Genomic DNA, 16950 nt, shown 5'->3' on the forward strand with positions numbered 1-16950 from the left:
ATCACTTGCCCTCTCAGACAGACGTTTGATAATCTCAGCCATTACTTTATTTCAGTTTGTTGCAACTTATATTCTTATAGCTTGTCCTATTTTATTACTAAGCATGGCTATCTTTATACTGTCATCTTTAAACTTGATTCTCATCTTTTAATCCTTTCTGAAGTTATTCACCTGTTAATAGTATTTGTAAGACTATTTACTATTTATCCAATTTGGAGATCATAAGTGTTAATAGCAGAAAATGAGGAACTTGAAGGGGAGAGGCATGAAAATAGTCGTAAGAATCACAAAGCTTATGGTGACTGAAAAAATAAAAGTATGAAGTACTCTTGTTGCTGTTGTGAGAAAGTTGTTTGGATAATCTTGGTGTTGTAGTACTCTTGCCTGTAACAGATGGTATCACAAGAGATGGTAAGGATCATGAAATACTGTATGTAGGGAATAATAGATTATCAATGTCCAGAATATATTTGAAGAGTAAATTAGGAAGAGAGGGAAGTGGAAAAAAAATGTGTTGTGGTAGTTTGGCAGATAGAGTACTGTACAGTAATTGAACATTCCATTAACTTAGGAATAACCAGATGTGTGAAATAGGGATACAATGTGCAATATGAAGAATAGTTTGAATAGAATGGAAATAATTACTCAAATTAATATCACATGAAAACACTATTAGTAGAGTGATCGTTGACACAATTGGTTCATTAGGAGTGTATTAATGTGTACCATAAGTTATGTTACTAAGTAATTGGAGGAGCTTTTGAAAATGTGCCTGTGATATTTTTGGTGCCTGACAGCTTGAATAATATGGAGAGATTTTAAAGATGAGATGGTTTAGACATAGGATGAGAAGGGATGGATTGTTGTCAGAAAAGGAGTAGATTTGAAAATATTGGGAAGATATGTTGGAAGTCTCATAGGAGGGTGGAAAAACTTTCATGTCTTAACCACAAAAGGGAAAAGCTGTTCTAATGTATTATTATGGTATATGGATAAAACACATTGTGCCATTTCTGTTTTTTCCTTTATCAGACCAAGGTTATTTATAATCACAGATTTTCTGTCAGGTGATCTCATTCTATTTAATTAATTTGCCTATTCTCCCTTCTAATCTTCATTTGTCAGATTAGTAGCCTTCATGATTTGGTACAATTCATTTCTTCACTTGCTGTTATGAAGAGTGCAAAACATTCTTGCTACGGTATTTATTTCTTTATCATATTGTTATTTTCGAGACTAACAGTTTCTTTCTTCAGTCCATCATGACCACAATTAAGGGATTTCTGTGCAGGATTGGAAATGTAAGAAGGGCAACATGTGCTCCAAAGCCTTAGCAAATGCCAAACTGCAAACTGGGGAACAGATGATTACCTTTAGCATACCAATTTAAGCATTTTCCCAATAGAAATGAAAAATTTCTAGATATGGGAGTTATGGAAATTTAATATTAATCGGTGTAGCTAGAGCTACCACAAACATATTTATCTAATGGAGTTATATTACCAATTTCCCAACAAGTGTAAATAAAATCTCTTCTTGCTAGAAAAATATATATATATATATATAATTACATAACGAAACTAGAAAAAATAGCATTCAGGTCTACACCATAAGCATCAAGGTCCAGATAACTGGAATGAGGAAGATCACGTTTGTCATTATTTTGCTTACTGTGTCAAACATCAGCCTAAAGGGTTGTCTTTTCTTTTGAACTTGAGTCTACTCCAAAAAGTACAGTTTTGAGGGTAACCCACCATTATGTTCCTTGGTTGTACCAGAAATTATTTTTTTGATGGTTACCAGTAAATTGTATTGGTTTGGTCCCCTTCAGTATTCAGTGTAGTTATGTGACATTGTGAAAAGTGTCGCATATTTTCTTGTTTTCTCCATAGCCACTTAAGATCATATGAGGAACTGTGAAATAGAACTTAGAAATAGATCTATGATTATTAATACTAGAATGAATATATACAAATATAGGTACTTGTACAAATTACTGTTATTGTGGAATGGATGTGTTTGAAATTTTCTACAGATTTCTGTGCATACATTTTTGTGGACAGTATGTATTTCCACTTTAAATACAAATATTTGTGTTGATTTTCTCTAATAATTAATTTATGCGGTATTAGTCCATGTAACCCATTTTCTTGTGAAACAGGCGAAACAGCAGCAGCAACAACAGCCAGCAGCAGAGGTGCCAAAAATACCAGAGCCGATAATGTGTCCTGTGCCCGGCGGTGCTGTTCCAGAACCTCCAACCCAGTTCATGGTAAGCTTGATATCTTGAATTGGCTAAATAGGGAATATTGTACAAATAGTTTTATAAAACGTATCCCAAGTTAAACTAATCTTATTATATTTACCCTAATAACCTACAATTCCTTATGTTTATCTGCAATACACATAACATATGTTTGACATGCAGATTCAACATATTTGATTTCCCTCGTATCTTCCTTTTATTGGTTGTGCATTTTGTGAAGAAATATAATTAATAGAAATACTAACACTTTATTATAGGGGTGAAAAAAAAAATGTAGTATGCAAAAATTCTATTTCCCATATCCATCAGATATTTTTGACTTTAACTATTCATTTTTTATTTTAAACAATATGAATGTTTGAGAATTGAGCTTATGTATGAAGATAATATAAAGTAGTACTCCGATTGTTTCTATGAATCTCCCCTGATGTTCATATTGCATCTTCTCTAGACGCTCGGTTTATCGACAAAAATCATAGATTTTTAAAAATGTTCCCATCTTTACTGAAATCTCGTCTTTCCTTTCAGTAAAGTAATGAGACGCTATCAATGAAGTAGTAGTGTGTCAAGGGCTGTTTTTTGCATCGATTTAACAAACCCCTTTCTCCAGCTCCGGATTATGATATATTTTTGTGCATTTTGAGATATCTTCCTTTGGATTTATCTATTATAGCGCTGGAATTTAATTAAGTGTTGTTAGGAGTGCAAATTCCTCTCTGTTCCTGTCACAGAAAAGCATTTTTCAAGGTTAAAGCCCAAAAGGAAACTTGCTTTTTGTTCAGGGGGAAATCAAGTGAAAACTAGGCTAGTTGTTTAAAGCAAGGATAATGACCTACCAGCATCATTCTTTAATAGAGCATTTAACCAGGCAAGTTTTGATAGAGATGAGCTTCAAAATCTCTGAACTTATTAGCATCCTATGTCAAGTCTGAGATGTCTAGTGAGTTTTCTTAGTGTTATTCTGATTTTACCGGTCTGGTTGCTAACCCCAATCTTGACATTTCTAATCAGGTTTAGTGTTATTGGTGTTCTATTCAGTAAGGGTTCTGAATGTTCGCTGTACCTTACACAGTTGAAATCCTTTCACAGAACCTCAATTTTTTAATTTACTTTAGGTTCTTCTACTGCTAAAACTTTGCATTACCCTATCTTAGTTGCTCTTTTAGACAACTAGAGTGCGAAGCAGACATCCAAATTGTTATTCTGGATCCTAATATCCCTCTACTCGCTGTTTCTTGATTTAGTGTTGCCAACTTATTCATATAATGTTTTATATATATTATATAACTTATTTGTATTTATGATAACTAAAGTCGGCGACACTGGTTCAGGGGTGGATATTGTGGCATAGAGTACGATTCTGTTAGCTCTTAATTTTGCTGTGAAGTTTCAGCTAAAGTTGATCGGTCGTCTCATGTTTCGGATGGCAGTGCTTTTTATTTCCTTGCAAGCTCTGCCACTACCTCATTGGTGGTTAATCTTAGTGGAGTAAAATTAAAAAATAGTACTACTACTGCTGAAACAAGACAACAACATATACACAGCAGTTCCTGTACCATTTGTAAACAAATGGGAAAGCTTATGAATAATGACTTGATTCACTCTTCTATACAGGAATAGGATGAAATAACACTGAGGAACATCCCTAATGTGATGAAATTCTCCCTAATAAACCTTACATATCCTTATTGCTAAAATACCCTAATAAGTTGCTTAAAGTAAGTTTTGAAGCTGGTTTTTCCTCCAAGCTACTTCCAAGATTATTTATACCCCTCAGGTCTTTTGTTTCACTGTATATCATCAAAAAAAAAAAAAACAGATAACTGGTTCTCATTCAGTCTTTAAGCTTGCTTTACTTTGGATATTTTCACTTCAGTTACCTAATCTTATTCTAGGTTTTTATTTAATATCCTGCCCACTTTGCCCAGAGACCATTACAGTACTTCTAACGAACAAAAATTTTTAAACATAGTTTTCAAGCTGCTTTACTAAAATCATGCTGTTTGTTGGCAATGAAGTATTAATTGTTGTTGAAGTACTTTCCTTTGCATATTCTGTAATGTGTGTTATTTCTAGTGTTGTAAAAGGGAAGTTTGCAGAACCTCAGGATTTGAATTTAATTTTGAAATAGGCTATTTGATCTGTAGATAAAATTTTATCAGTGGGAGGCTTCCAAGGCTGTATCAGCTTGTGTGTGTTTTGTGATTAAGAAAAGAGAAAAGATGTTTGTCTCATTGTTGGGTACTGTCTCTGAGATGCAAAACTGCTAAATAATTTCTTCCCCTTTTGTGGCTTTGGTTCTTGTAGGTTAGATGTATATTATTATTATTACTAGCCAAGGCACAACCCTAGTTGGAAAAGCAAGATGCTATAAGCCCAAGGGCTCCAATAGGGAAAAATAGTCCAGTGAGGAAAGGAAATAAGGAAATAAATAAATGATGAGAACAAATAAGCAATAAATCATTCTAAAAACAGTAACAATGTCAAAACAGATATGTCATATATAAACTATTAACGTCAGAACAGATGTGTCAAATATAAACTATAAAAACTCATGTCAGCCTGGTCAATATAAAAAAATTTGCTGCAACTTTGAACTTTTGAAGTTCTACTGATTCAACTACCCGATTACGAAGATCATTCCACAACTTGGTCACAGCTGGAATAAAACTTCTAGAATACTGTGTAGTTTTGAGCTTCATGATGGAGAAGGCCTGGCTATTAGAATTAAGTGATTAATAGGTTAGATATAGGAAAAGTGATTAAATGCTCAGGTGGATACCAGAACTCAAACATGCTTTGAAGTCATTTTCTAGGAATACTCAAGTTTCTGCCTTTAAACCAGCAGCTTTAACCTTCTTAGATTTGTTGCTAAGGAGTTCCTTTCATGCCAGTGATAATCAGGATGCCTCTCTTAGTAGACGTTCGAGAAAAATTGTCAACTGGACTTGAAGATCTTATCACAGATCAGTATGACGGTTCTTCCAGGAAAATTTCAGTCGTAGGAAAACTCATATTTATATCACATTTGGGAAAACTTTCATCCTGGTCCATGGGTTCTAGCTGCAGTAAAAAAAGGTTACTAGATTCTACCAACCTATTGTAAAATTCTGCCTTGTCCAAGGAGCCAGTTCTTTATGAGAGCTATCTTACAAATACAGTAATGACTCAGATTTTGCAACATGAAATTTTAAACCTAGAGTAATATGTGCTATAGGTATTAAACCTTGGTCCGGGGTTTTACGACAGGTTATTCCTAGTGCCCAAAGCTTCATGGGGTTGTAGTTCAGCTATAGATTTTTTGGTCCCTTTATAGGTTTTCAGTTCTCAGAAATTTTTTTTGTTGCAAGTGCCCTCAACAGTTCTGGGGATGGTAAAGAAAAAAAAAAGAGCGATGTTTTCAATAGACCACTCAGATGAATCTTTTCAAATTCATGTTCATCTCAATTTGAGGAAATACCTTCGTTTCTTCAACGGGTCAAATCTTTACCAATTCAAGTGCCTATGTTACCGTCTTTGGATGACCCCTCGTGTTCCCCTGGATTGTAGAGAATTCATAGTTTCAGTTAAAATTACAAATAAAATTATGTAAGTGTTAGTGGAAAAGGAAATTTTTTATTTTGTAATTTTTTTCTATATTGTATGATTACATTTCATGAAATTAATTCTGAGAGTATGATTTTATAAATGTAAACTGTTGTAAAGAAAAAAATATGTTAGAAGTTTGAGCTGTAGATTAGGAAGTCAGTTGGAGTCAAGAGCTCACGGAAGTAACTCCAAGAGTGTCACTCTTGTAAATTGATTACTCTTATTGCAGTTGTTGACTGTTTTAACAAGTTTTCATGTATTTTGCAACCTTCTACTGCCCCTACCAATATTTGTAATTGCTCTGAACTTGTAAGAATAAAATCGTCATAAGTTCAGCATCTTTGTGTCTCCGTTGGAAGTTAAAATAGAGTAGCGTGGGTAATTGCTTGAACACCATAACTATTTTCCTAGGATCTTACCTACCTACTCAGAACCTGCAGCTATGGGGAATTGAAAACCTTACAAGGATTCTCCCCAAAAAATAGATTTATTCCGTTGCGATATACGCGATATACTCGGAACTTCCTAAGGAGTTCTGTGGCGTTAACCTGCGTACCGGCCAGAATTTTCTGTTGAGCTTCCCTAGCTCTCCCCCCACTCCCCCTGTCCTGGTCAAGGCCAGGCATAATCGCCAGTACGAATCTGGTGTACCTGAGAGGTCGTGTGTCTTTTATCCTGTATCTGACCAGCGTTTCCTTTGTGTTGTGCTCCGCGTTTCCTTTTCACATTGTGTTTGTGATTGTGTTACTTGCTTTCATTTCAGCGTGGAGCCCAAGCGTGTGAAACGTTGTCGTCCAGGTATTTGTGATAAGTCCTTTTTGGGCTTTTCTCTCACACGTGGAGATGATCCTCAATCTTTGTGCACTTCATGTCTTGATCAAGCGTGTGTTTGTGAGTACACATGTCCAGAATGTGTTGTGTGGCTTGACTGGCAATGGACTCTGGTGTCAATGAAGAAGAAAGGAAGTCCAAGAAATACTGCTCTCGAAGGGAAGTAGGGTTTCCGGGTCATCATCAAGGGTATCATCGGCTTTTAGCTCTTCCATTCCTTCTGTTAACCTCGGTTCGCCCAAGGGAATGGTTGGTTTCCCTTCGACAGGAAGAGCTACGGTGGCCTCGCAGCCTTCAGCCTCCCAAAAGCCGTCTTTTCAAGAGAGTTTGGATGTCGTTTGGGAACTTTTGGGCCTTAGAGGTTCGCCCTCAAGAGAAGTGTTAACCAAGATGGCTACAGCCTACAAACCTAGTTAGAAAAGCAAAATGCTACCCTAGGGCTCCAACTGGAAAAATAGCTCAGTGGGGAAAGAAACTAAGGAAATAAGCTTTGTATGAGAAGTAATAGATAAAATAAGATCGTTCTAAGATCAGTAGCAACGTTGAAATAGATCTGTCATATACAAACTATGAAAAGAGACGTGTCAACCTATTCAACATAAAACCATATGCATCAAGTTTGAACTTCTAATGTCCCATCGATTCATTCCACTAACAAAGGAATAAAGATAGTAATTGAGAATTGCAATAGAAAGCTGACAAAATTGTGTATATAGCACTAAGGGTTACATAATTGGATGACGCCAGAGTCATCGGGTCTTATCTTTTTTTTTTCATTGGTCATCCACCTCCATCAGAATATGGGGATCAGCAATATGAATATCAGTGTAGATTCTTAATAAACAGCATTTTTATGATAAGATGATATATTCCTATACTTGCATGATGTTCATATATATTGCTACTGTCTCACCACTATCTTGTGGCATCAAGAGGAGAGGGATTAGTATCAACTTTGAGATTGAAAGGCAAATGGCGGAATGATGTAGCCAAGAAATGGTCATTGAAATTAGTTGTTAGATTGTCTCAATACTTTGAAGGAAAAAAACTGGACATTTTTTAGTTTCTTGTGTAAACGTAAATATAAACCGAGCTTCAACAGAGAAGTGCTATGAAAATTGGGTGAGTATAGAAATAAATTTCATCATTAAGATAACATTATTTACTCTTTTAGATCTTGTTCGAATGTTCACTCCACTTTCAGGTCTTGCTCCTTCATGTGTTCTAATATTCAAACTTTGATATCTTACTCCAATGTTCACTATTTTCAAATGGTCTGTTTACTCTCAGACAGGGTTCCAATGTTCACTTCTCTTTCAAATTTTCTAATATTCACTCTTTTAGATCTTGTTCTAATGTTCTTCAAATGTTCTAATATTTACACTTTCAGATCTTGCTCCAATGCTGAATCTATTCTAATAATTGACTATATTCATGTGTTGCTTTAGTATTCACTCACTGTTAAATCCTCATTCAATCAATGTCCAATGCTTACTCCTCATTCAAGGCTTTCCCCAATGGTTAGTCATCATTCAAATCTTGCTCTAGTCTTCACTCATTCAAATTTTGTAATAGTCTTCACTCATTCAAATTTTGTAATAGTCTTCACTCATTCAAATCTTGCAATAGTCTTCACTCATTCAAATCTTGCTCCTGAGTTCACTCACCATCTAAACTAAATCTTGCCCCCTTGTGTTCACTCATTCAAATATTGCCCCCGTTATTCATTCCTAAATAAAATCTTGTTCCAGTTCTTCATTCAATCAAATCTTCCTGTCTTCACTCCTCATTTAAATCTTACTGTGGTGTTCATTCCTCATTCAAATCTTGTTTTAGTGTTCATATCTCATCAAAATCTTGCTTTAATGCTATTTCTGCATTCAAATTGCTTCAATATTTACTCATTTAACAATTCCTGTAATGCTGTCTTCATTTAAATCTTGCCCCATTGTTCACTCTCCTTTTAAATCTTGCTTTAGTGCTCTCTCTCTCTCTCTTTAAATCTTGCTCGTGTTCACTCCTAATTTAAATCTTGCTCCAGAGGTCACTCCTAATTTAAATCTTACTCCAGTGGTCACTCCCCATTTAAATCTAGATCTAGTATTCACTCGTATAAATCTTGCATTAGATTTCACTGCCAATTTAATTTTTGCACTAGGTTTTGTTCATCATCTAAATCTTACCCCAGTATTCACTCAGCATTTGGTTCTTGGTCCAGTGTTCATTTTCTATTCGAAGTTAACTCCATTGTTCTCTTGGTATTCAATTATTGTTCCAGCAGTCACTTTTGCAAATCTGATTTTGGTGGTGGTAATGTTGACATTTGTAAAAATGTTTAACACAAGGAGAAGTTTTGATTCCCAAATAGCTCCTAGACATGTTTATGGAAGATGGCACTGTAAACAAAATGCAAACTACATTTTTATACAATTTACAGGGATTTGCTCCATATGGCACTGAGGCCACAGGTCCAGTAGCGGGCGCAGTTGCCCCAACAGCAGCCCCAGTTGCACCTGAGCCAGCTAGCAAAGGTCCCCTGCCCCCGGAACATCAGGTTATTCAAGATGTTTTGAATGACCTTAGAAATCGATGCTGTGGAGTGGCACAGAATCAGGCAAGTTTAAAATAGTGTAAATTATGTTAGTTTACTCTTGCACCGAGTGCAATCGGTCGTACTCATTCTTTTCTATAGTCAAATCATCATGCCAAACATAGTGCATAAATTGACTGCACATTCTGGTAGGTTCACTAGAAGCAAATTTTCACTTTCAATTTTGTATTTGGTAAATAAACATGAATAGGTTTGCAAGTTTTTACTTTTTGTGGTAATAGGTTATATTTAATGTTGTAAGCCAAATGTCTCCTGAATGGGCCTGTTCACATGTAAATGCAGTAACTTTTGTTTGTGGCACTTATCACTGTCTTGAGTAATAACATTATTTTTACAAGTCTGTAACCAAGTGGTTATGTGGTGAAAACAAGTTTCATCGATCTTCTTAGATCATTTTAAAATGCTTAAAAAAAGATCAGACGTGATAGTTTTTTAATGGAATTCCACTTTAGATTTTGTTGATTTGTAGTTTTTGATAGATTTTGAGTCTAGACACCCATTGAACTCATTTATTTATTATAATAGAACTACCGGCATATCTCCTCAGTTACCAATTTGTGGCACTTAAACCTTTTTTTAAAGATACATAATAGTCATGGGCTTATCATCTTGTCTTTGCAGCAAATAAGGTCTCGCTTAGAAGGACTGGTCCCCAAATTCGAAGCCCTATATGACAAGCTTCGTGCTGGACAGGTAAGATGCTCATGTAATGTTTTTATATGTAATTATTGATTTATATTTTTTTTTTTTTTCTAGGAGTTAGTGATGTAGCATTTTTTATTATAGTTTAGATTAAAATTCATCTAGAATGATTAATTTATTAATTAGAAATGTTACTCAACTACTGAGGTTAAATGGAGAAAATTAATGACTTGGTAATAGTTGACAATTATAGTTCTTAGAAGTTTTGAAGGAAACTACCACAAAGGAAAATGGGTCGCCATCTTAGATGGACAAGCAGTTTATTATAGAACATATGTCTCCAATTACAGCATTTTTATATCAGTTATACATATATGAATTGTCTGGTATTAACTTCACACGATCTTGACCTTTCTCTGCAGATTGGAGAACTATGAATAAACCACATTTCCTTTATAATATCTAAAGATTCCCAGCCTGTTGGTTCCACAATTTAAAGTAGAGCTGCAATGATTCTTAGCTTGAGTACAATGGAAAGATTGTATTACAAATAAGGGATTTTGACGAAGGAAAAATCTATTTCTGGGCGAGAGACCTGTGCCGCCCAGTGAAATGCTCCTAAAGCACCATTTCAAAGGAATATAACTGCTAATATTACCAGAGAAAAAATGTATAGGAATGCTAGGTTGAACTAGCTCGCTCACCTAATGGTGTCGGTATAGACTGGGGCGAAATACCAGAGGTCTCGTACCATTTAGACTTCTCCTCTTCGAAATCCCTCAATAGTGAGGTGCAGTTCAACCTCCCCTGCCTCGCAGACCAGTACTACTAACTCTACCCACGCTTGCCCATCACTCCTTACAGCACCCTTAAGTTTGGGGTCTGATCAGGGGGGGAGCAACTAGGGTGGGTTCACTGGGCGGCACAGGTCTCTCGCCCAGAAATAGATTTTTCCTTCGTCAAAATCCCTTTTCTGGGCTCAATCCCTGTGCCGCCCAGTGAAATAGTACCAGAGAAAACGAACCCAAACTTCATTAACTATAAGGGAACGAATTAAAATCAACATAACAAACAGTGGTTTAATCAAAAGTTAACGTAGAAGACGGTCGTCTTTAATAACATCAGCCTGATAAGGTATAATATCCCAGGAAGGGAAGACAAATGAACATTAAACTTGAAATAAAACCAATTAAGGTCAAACACTGAAACAAATTATATAAACTTGGACACTAAAGAAATACAGTTCGTATGGTAAAAGTAAATTGAACAATGATAATAAAATAGCAATGTTACGAAATGGGAACACCCATGGGTGTGATATAACAAACCGAACTCAGGTAGGAACTGAAAGTGAGGCAGGTAAGAGGAAGAAGGTGGAAGATATCGGATTCAGGAATTAGTTAGAAGGAATTTGTCCGGGGGATACCACGCTCCCTGCGGCTACGGTAGCGAGTTGAAGGGCCTCTAATTGTTTAAGATAGTGCCGCTTGAACACTGAGGGGAATTTCCATCCGGTATATTTAGAGAGATCTGTAAAGTTCATATGATGGAAAAAATTTATTGAGGTCGCTACCGCCCGAATGTCGTGGACGTGAGGAAAAGACTCTGGATTGGCCTGTTTAATGAAATACAAGATCTGTTGTCTGATCCCTTTCAAAGTTATAGTCCCTCCCCACTCCCTGATGAACAAGGGTCCCGAGGTCTTATAGGAAGTCCTTGATAGAAAGGACTTTAGAGTGGTAACCGGGCATAGGGAAGGATCCTGAGGGAGAGGGATAATTTTCCAGGAGGACCATATATTCTGAGGGTCTTCATTTTTGGCCAAGAAGACCTTGTCTGGGGAGAGGAGGACCTCTCCTGACGGAAGGAACTCCATGTGGCCTGGGTCCCTTGATAAGGCAGCTAATTCCGAAATCCTGGAGCCAGATGCTAAACTCACGAGAAAGAGAGTTTTTCTGAGTTGAGGGATATACTCACATGAATCGTTGACGGTTTCTGACGCTAGTTTAAGAACATTATTGAGAAACCAGGAAATCGAGCTAGGACGAGAAGATGGTCTCAGTCTGGCACAGGCTCTTGGGATCGAAGCTAGCAATGAATCTGTTAGATCTATATTAAAGCCGATTAGAAAAATCTTCTTCAAGGCAGACTTGATGGTAGTAATAGTGTTAGCTGCTAAGCCCGACTCAAACAAGGTTCTAAAAAAGGTTACCGTTAGGTTTAGTGTCATAAAGTCAGTATTAGAATCCTTCAAAAACTTTGCTAGTTTTTTGACCGCTGAGTCATATTGACGAAGAGTGGAGTCTCTCTTGTCAGATTCTAAGAATAAAGTATTCTGGAGGTCTATGTTAGCCCCTTTGTGTGCCGCAAACTTCATGAAGTCCATAAAGTTAGGGTGTTCTGAATGTTTGAGGAAGCGAACACAGTGCACGTTTGTACTATCTGGGTCAAAGTCGGGTTGGGAATCTGGTGAGGGTGGAGATTCAGCTCCAGTAAAAGAGGAAACCAATTGCTCTTGGGCCAATTGGGGGCCACCAGGGCTACTTGACCTTTGAAGGTTCGAAGTTTGTCCAGCACTTTCATCAGTAGGTTCACCGGTGGGAAAAGGTAAATCCTTTCCCAGGTGTTCCAGTCGAGAGACATGGCATCCGTGGCGTAAGCCCGAGGGTCCAGGTTGGGGCCACATAACATTTCAGCTTGTGGTTGGATTCCGTCGCGAAGAGGTCTACCTGGAGATCCGTCACTTGGGAGAGGATCCATTGAAAGGATTTGCGATCTAGTGACCATTCTGACTCCAACGGTACCGTCCTGGAGAGTGCGTCTGCCACAACGTTCCGAACTCCAGCCAGATGGACGGCGGATAGGTGCCATTGGTTTGAGGCCGCCAAGGAGAAGATTGCCACCATCAGGTGATTGATGGGACCTGACTTGGAGCCCCCTCTGTTTAGACAACGGACTATGACTTCGTTGTCGAGGACTATCCTCAGATGTTGTTTCTTGGCCGGGGAAAGACGTTTCAAGGTTAGTAAGACAGCCATGGCCTCCAGGACGTTTATGTGAAATTGTTGGAACATTGTGGACCAAAGGCCCTGAACCTTCCTGTGTTGGGAGTAGCCTCCCCAACCTGATAGGGAGGCATCGGTGTGGATGACTATCCTTGGAGGGGGGTACTGCAACGGAACCGACTTTGATAGGCTCTTGGCGGTTGTCCATGGGAGAAGCCTCTTCCGAAGAATGGGAGGAAGGCGTGTCTTCTTGTCTCGACGTTTGTTGTTCGCTCTGGAGCGCCAAACTCGGTTGATGTCTTTCAGTTTCGCTTTCAGAAGGAGGTCTGTCACTGAAGCGAATTGTAGGGACCTTAGAATCTTCTCCTGGTTCCTTCTGGAAGTTATCTTTTCCCCGAGAAAGCGTTTGGTATTTTTCGCAATCTCTATCCTCTTGGACCTGGGGAGACATAGTGTGAGAACGTAGGTCCCACCGTAATCCCAGCCACTGAAATCTGGTCTCTGGTGTCAGACGAGACTTTCCGAAGTTTATTTGGAATCCCAGAAACTGAAGATATTGGATCACCTTGTTTGTTGCCTTGAGACAATCCTCGACGTTGTCTGACCAGATTAGCCAATCGTCCAGGTATGCGACGACTTGGATTCCGTGGGATCGGAGTTCCTGAATGACAGATTCCGTCAGTTTCGTGAAGATTCTGGGCGCGATGTTGAGCCCGAAAGGCATCACTTTGAACGTGTAAGCCTTGTCGTCCAGTCTGAATCCTAGGAATGGGCGGAAGTGTCTCGCTATTGGAACGTGATAGTAAGCATCGGTAAGATCGATGGAGGTGGTGACGGCCCCACGGGGAAGCAAGGTTCGCACCTGCGAGACGGTAAGCATGTGAAACCTGTCGCATTGAATGGACAAGTTTAGTCGGGACAGATCGAGGATGACCCTCCGGCTGTCGGAGTCTTTCTTCGGAACGCTGAATAAGCGACCTTGAAACTTCAGATATTTCGTTTCCTTGATCGCGTTCTTGCGAAGAAGATCTTGGGTAAACAGAAGTAGGTCCGGTGTCGAGGGTTGATGGAATTTGTTCGGTGGAGGAGTCCCTTCTATCCAACTCCACCCCAGGCCCTTGGAGATTATGCTGAAGGCCCAAGGACTGAACCTCCAGCGACTCCGGAACACACAAAGTCTCCCTCCTACCTGAAGATCGTCAGTAGTTGGAGGTTTCACCGCCTCGGCCACCACGTGACCCTTTTCCACGGGAGAAATATCTCCCTTTGCTTCTGTTCTGAAAAGAACCTCTCGAACCGGGGCCCTTGCCCCGTTGGTATCCTTGGGAGGAAACCCGGGACTCATAGACCGGGTTATAAACAGGAGAGGTAAACGAGTTCGAGGCCACTTGGCTTTCAGGGACGAGGACATACTTCACTTGGGGCTGAGACTTGGAGGTAGAGGGTTGGATGCCCTGAGAGACCGGGACCGACTGGACTACTTGAAGAGGTTGGCGGAATTGAGTAGAGCTATAAGGGCGTAGCCTCTTTCTGCCCCGGGAGTGAATGCTCGATTGTTCGAACTTCCGGTTGGGAGTGAGACCCCAACGGACTTTGAGGCTCTGGTTCACTCTGGCAGCTTCGCTCAATACCGAGTTGACCATGTCCTCCGGGAATAGGTCCGGACCCCAAGCAGAGGCTTTAATGAGCTTATTTGGCTCATGGCGGATAGTAGCTTCAGATAAGACATGCCTACGGCAACGTCTTTTGGCCACCAAGAAGTCGTAGCAATCTGCTAACAAAGATTGCAGGGTGGCTTTAGTCATAACTTTAAAGGAGTGTTCCTCGTCATAGGTAAGAGAAAACATCTCCACCATAGTCGAGACGTTGAGGCTCCGGCTAAACCTAGACCGGGACTCGAACTCGAGTCGGATTAAGGTTTCAGGTAGTCTTGGGAGGCGTTCACTGAATTGCGTCGATGCACAGTCAGCGGATAGCTTACCAGAAGTGAATGTCGATTGAATGTTAAGCCAACATTCATTATCTGATGGGAGCAGCAGAGATGTAGGATCTGTCTCCCGGAGTTGTGGCAAAGGTTTATCTTCGGCCACTGCCTGAAGGGCTAATTCAACCATTTTGGTGACGCAAGGAGTGGGGGTCTGTTCGTCCACAAGAAACATGGTGTAAGTACTCTTGTGGGGGGTCAGCATGGTGTTTGTACAACCCCACTCGTTTAAGGTTCTAACCCAAACAGACTGAGCCTGTTCCTTCGGAAAGATAACGGTCTCTTTAGGGACCTTATCTAGCCGGACAAGAGCCTCTTCCGTAAGCCGGGCGAAGCCGGGGAAAGGAAATTGAAGGCCGGGAGGGAAGAACTCAAAATCTTCAATGGGCCGGGTCCCAAAACCCTCGATGGTCAACATTCCGTCCGTGAAAGGACAGTGGAGCGCCATTTTCCACGGGTTGTTCTTCGTGAAAGGTGGAAGTTTTGAGGCGTCCGGGATGAGGAACTGCTGTTGTTGAGGCAGTCCTCCTTCCAGGGTATCTAGTCTTCTGGTGACGGCAGAAAGTATAGAGCTAATCTGCTCTGTAACGACCCTCGTCATCATATTGGTGAGGGCCACCGGGTCGAAGTTGGTCGTGGTAATTAAGGGGGATGACTGCACTCCCGGGTCCTGAGACATAGGGGCAGTGCTAGTCGAGCCACTAGGAGCTCCGGGGAGGGGAGCCTTCTTGGGCTTCGATGATCTAGGTAGTGTAGGATTCTTACGAGTCCTCACTAAAGGTCTCTTCTGAGATTTGACCTTGGGAGGAACCGAGTGCGATCTCGGGGAGGATTCGCGGTTCCCTTCAAAACCTAGAAAGGAAGAATTATTAGAAGTTGAAGAAAAAGAGGGGCTAAGAAGAGAGGTCTTAGCGCCAGACCCACCTGCCTCACTTACCACCTTACCTGTTTCTGATTTGTCTAAAACCATGGGCTCTATGTCTAAGTTCAGAGCCGCAACATTGTCTTCAATGGGGTCCGGGTCGTCAGCGATGTCTGTATCCTGAACGAGATTGAGTTCTACGGTTTCCGCAATGTCGGCAATTATAGGGGCCGCCACTTGCCTAGGCACTGCTGCCGAAGATTTTGCGTTCGGGTAGATAAGATTACAATAATCTTCTGAGAGGACGTAGGGCTTCTTTGCCAATTATGATCTGAAACTAATGTCTGTAATGAATAGGGCTCCCGGAGGGAGGATATTAATCAAAACTGTGTCAGTGTCAACAGATCTTGTAGTTAAGAGCCCGGCGGCTCCGATGTCTGATGACGGGAGGGTACAACGGGAGAGCGCGGGGGGAGCCAATGGAACCCCCACTACCCTACCGGAGGTACCGGGACGAAGGTAATGATTCATGTAGAATATAATATAATGATATGGGATATTAATAAGTCCTATACGGGCGATAATAGCAGGAGGTACCGTAGGTGGGGACACTCCTAATATAAGTGCTCATTCTAACAACCGTAGCTAAAAGCAAGGTTACACCAAGGTGCAGTTACACCGACTAATCACGTGTGATAGTCCCCGGTGGTCCCCGCCCTCCCCCTCCCCGACCGATGGCCAATCGGGGCGACGGGAGGGGGGGAGACGAAACCGCCCGGTATGAATGAATGAGACTAAGTCACACCCCGTTGGTACACTCAGTCCTCAATATGTCGGAACGTTGAGGGAAGACTGAGGAACAAGCATACTTGACCCGTATGTCATAACCAACAACCATCGAGTGAGAGGAAGGGTGTACACTGGAGGGGGGGGGATGGAATAGCCTCCCCAACCTGTGGGGGGGGGTATGGTACCGGGGAATCGCCAGTGCGTAGTGGTAGACAGGGCTACCAACTGGAGATCCCCTCAACATGACATGAAAATCCCAAAAATATGATCATAACGGAGTAAAGCAATAAATATAATATCAATGCACAAATACATAAAAATAATTAATGAATTAAAAGCGAAATCACGTAAGTAAGGTAATGCAGTATATGC

General features: G+C 40.2%; 1 protein-coding gene across 10 annotated transcripts in view; it reads left to right on the forward strand.

The window, feature by feature from the left end:
- The window catches only part of LOC137660261 (protein transport protein Sec31A-like), a 129140-nt gene that overhangs the window by 87509 nt on the left and 24681 nt on the right, over positions 1–16950 (forward strand). For 9 of the 10 annotated variants that reach the window (XM_068395011.1, XM_068395016.1, XM_068395019.1 and 6 more), the window contains 3 exons: positions 2162–2272; positions 9123–9299; positions 9918–10043. In XM_068395011.1, the coding sequence (XP_068251112.1) occupies positions 2162–2272; positions 9123–9299; positions 9918–10028 (399 nt within the window). In that variant the 3' untranslated portion in view covers positions 10029–10043. Of the gene's footprint in view, positions 1–2161; positions 2273–9122; positions 9300–9917; positions 10044–16950 lie in introns of those variants that run through there. The other variant, XM_068395020.1, reaches the window with a different exon arrangement.

This window comes from Palaemon carinicauda, chromosome 20 (genome assembly GCF_036898095.1).
Source record: "Palaemon carinicauda isolate YSFRI2023 chromosome 20, ASM3689809v2, whole genome shotgun sequence".
NCBI classification, from domain to species: Eukaryota; Metazoa; Arthropoda; class Malacostraca; order Decapoda; family Palaemonidae; genus Palaemon; species Palaemon carinicauda.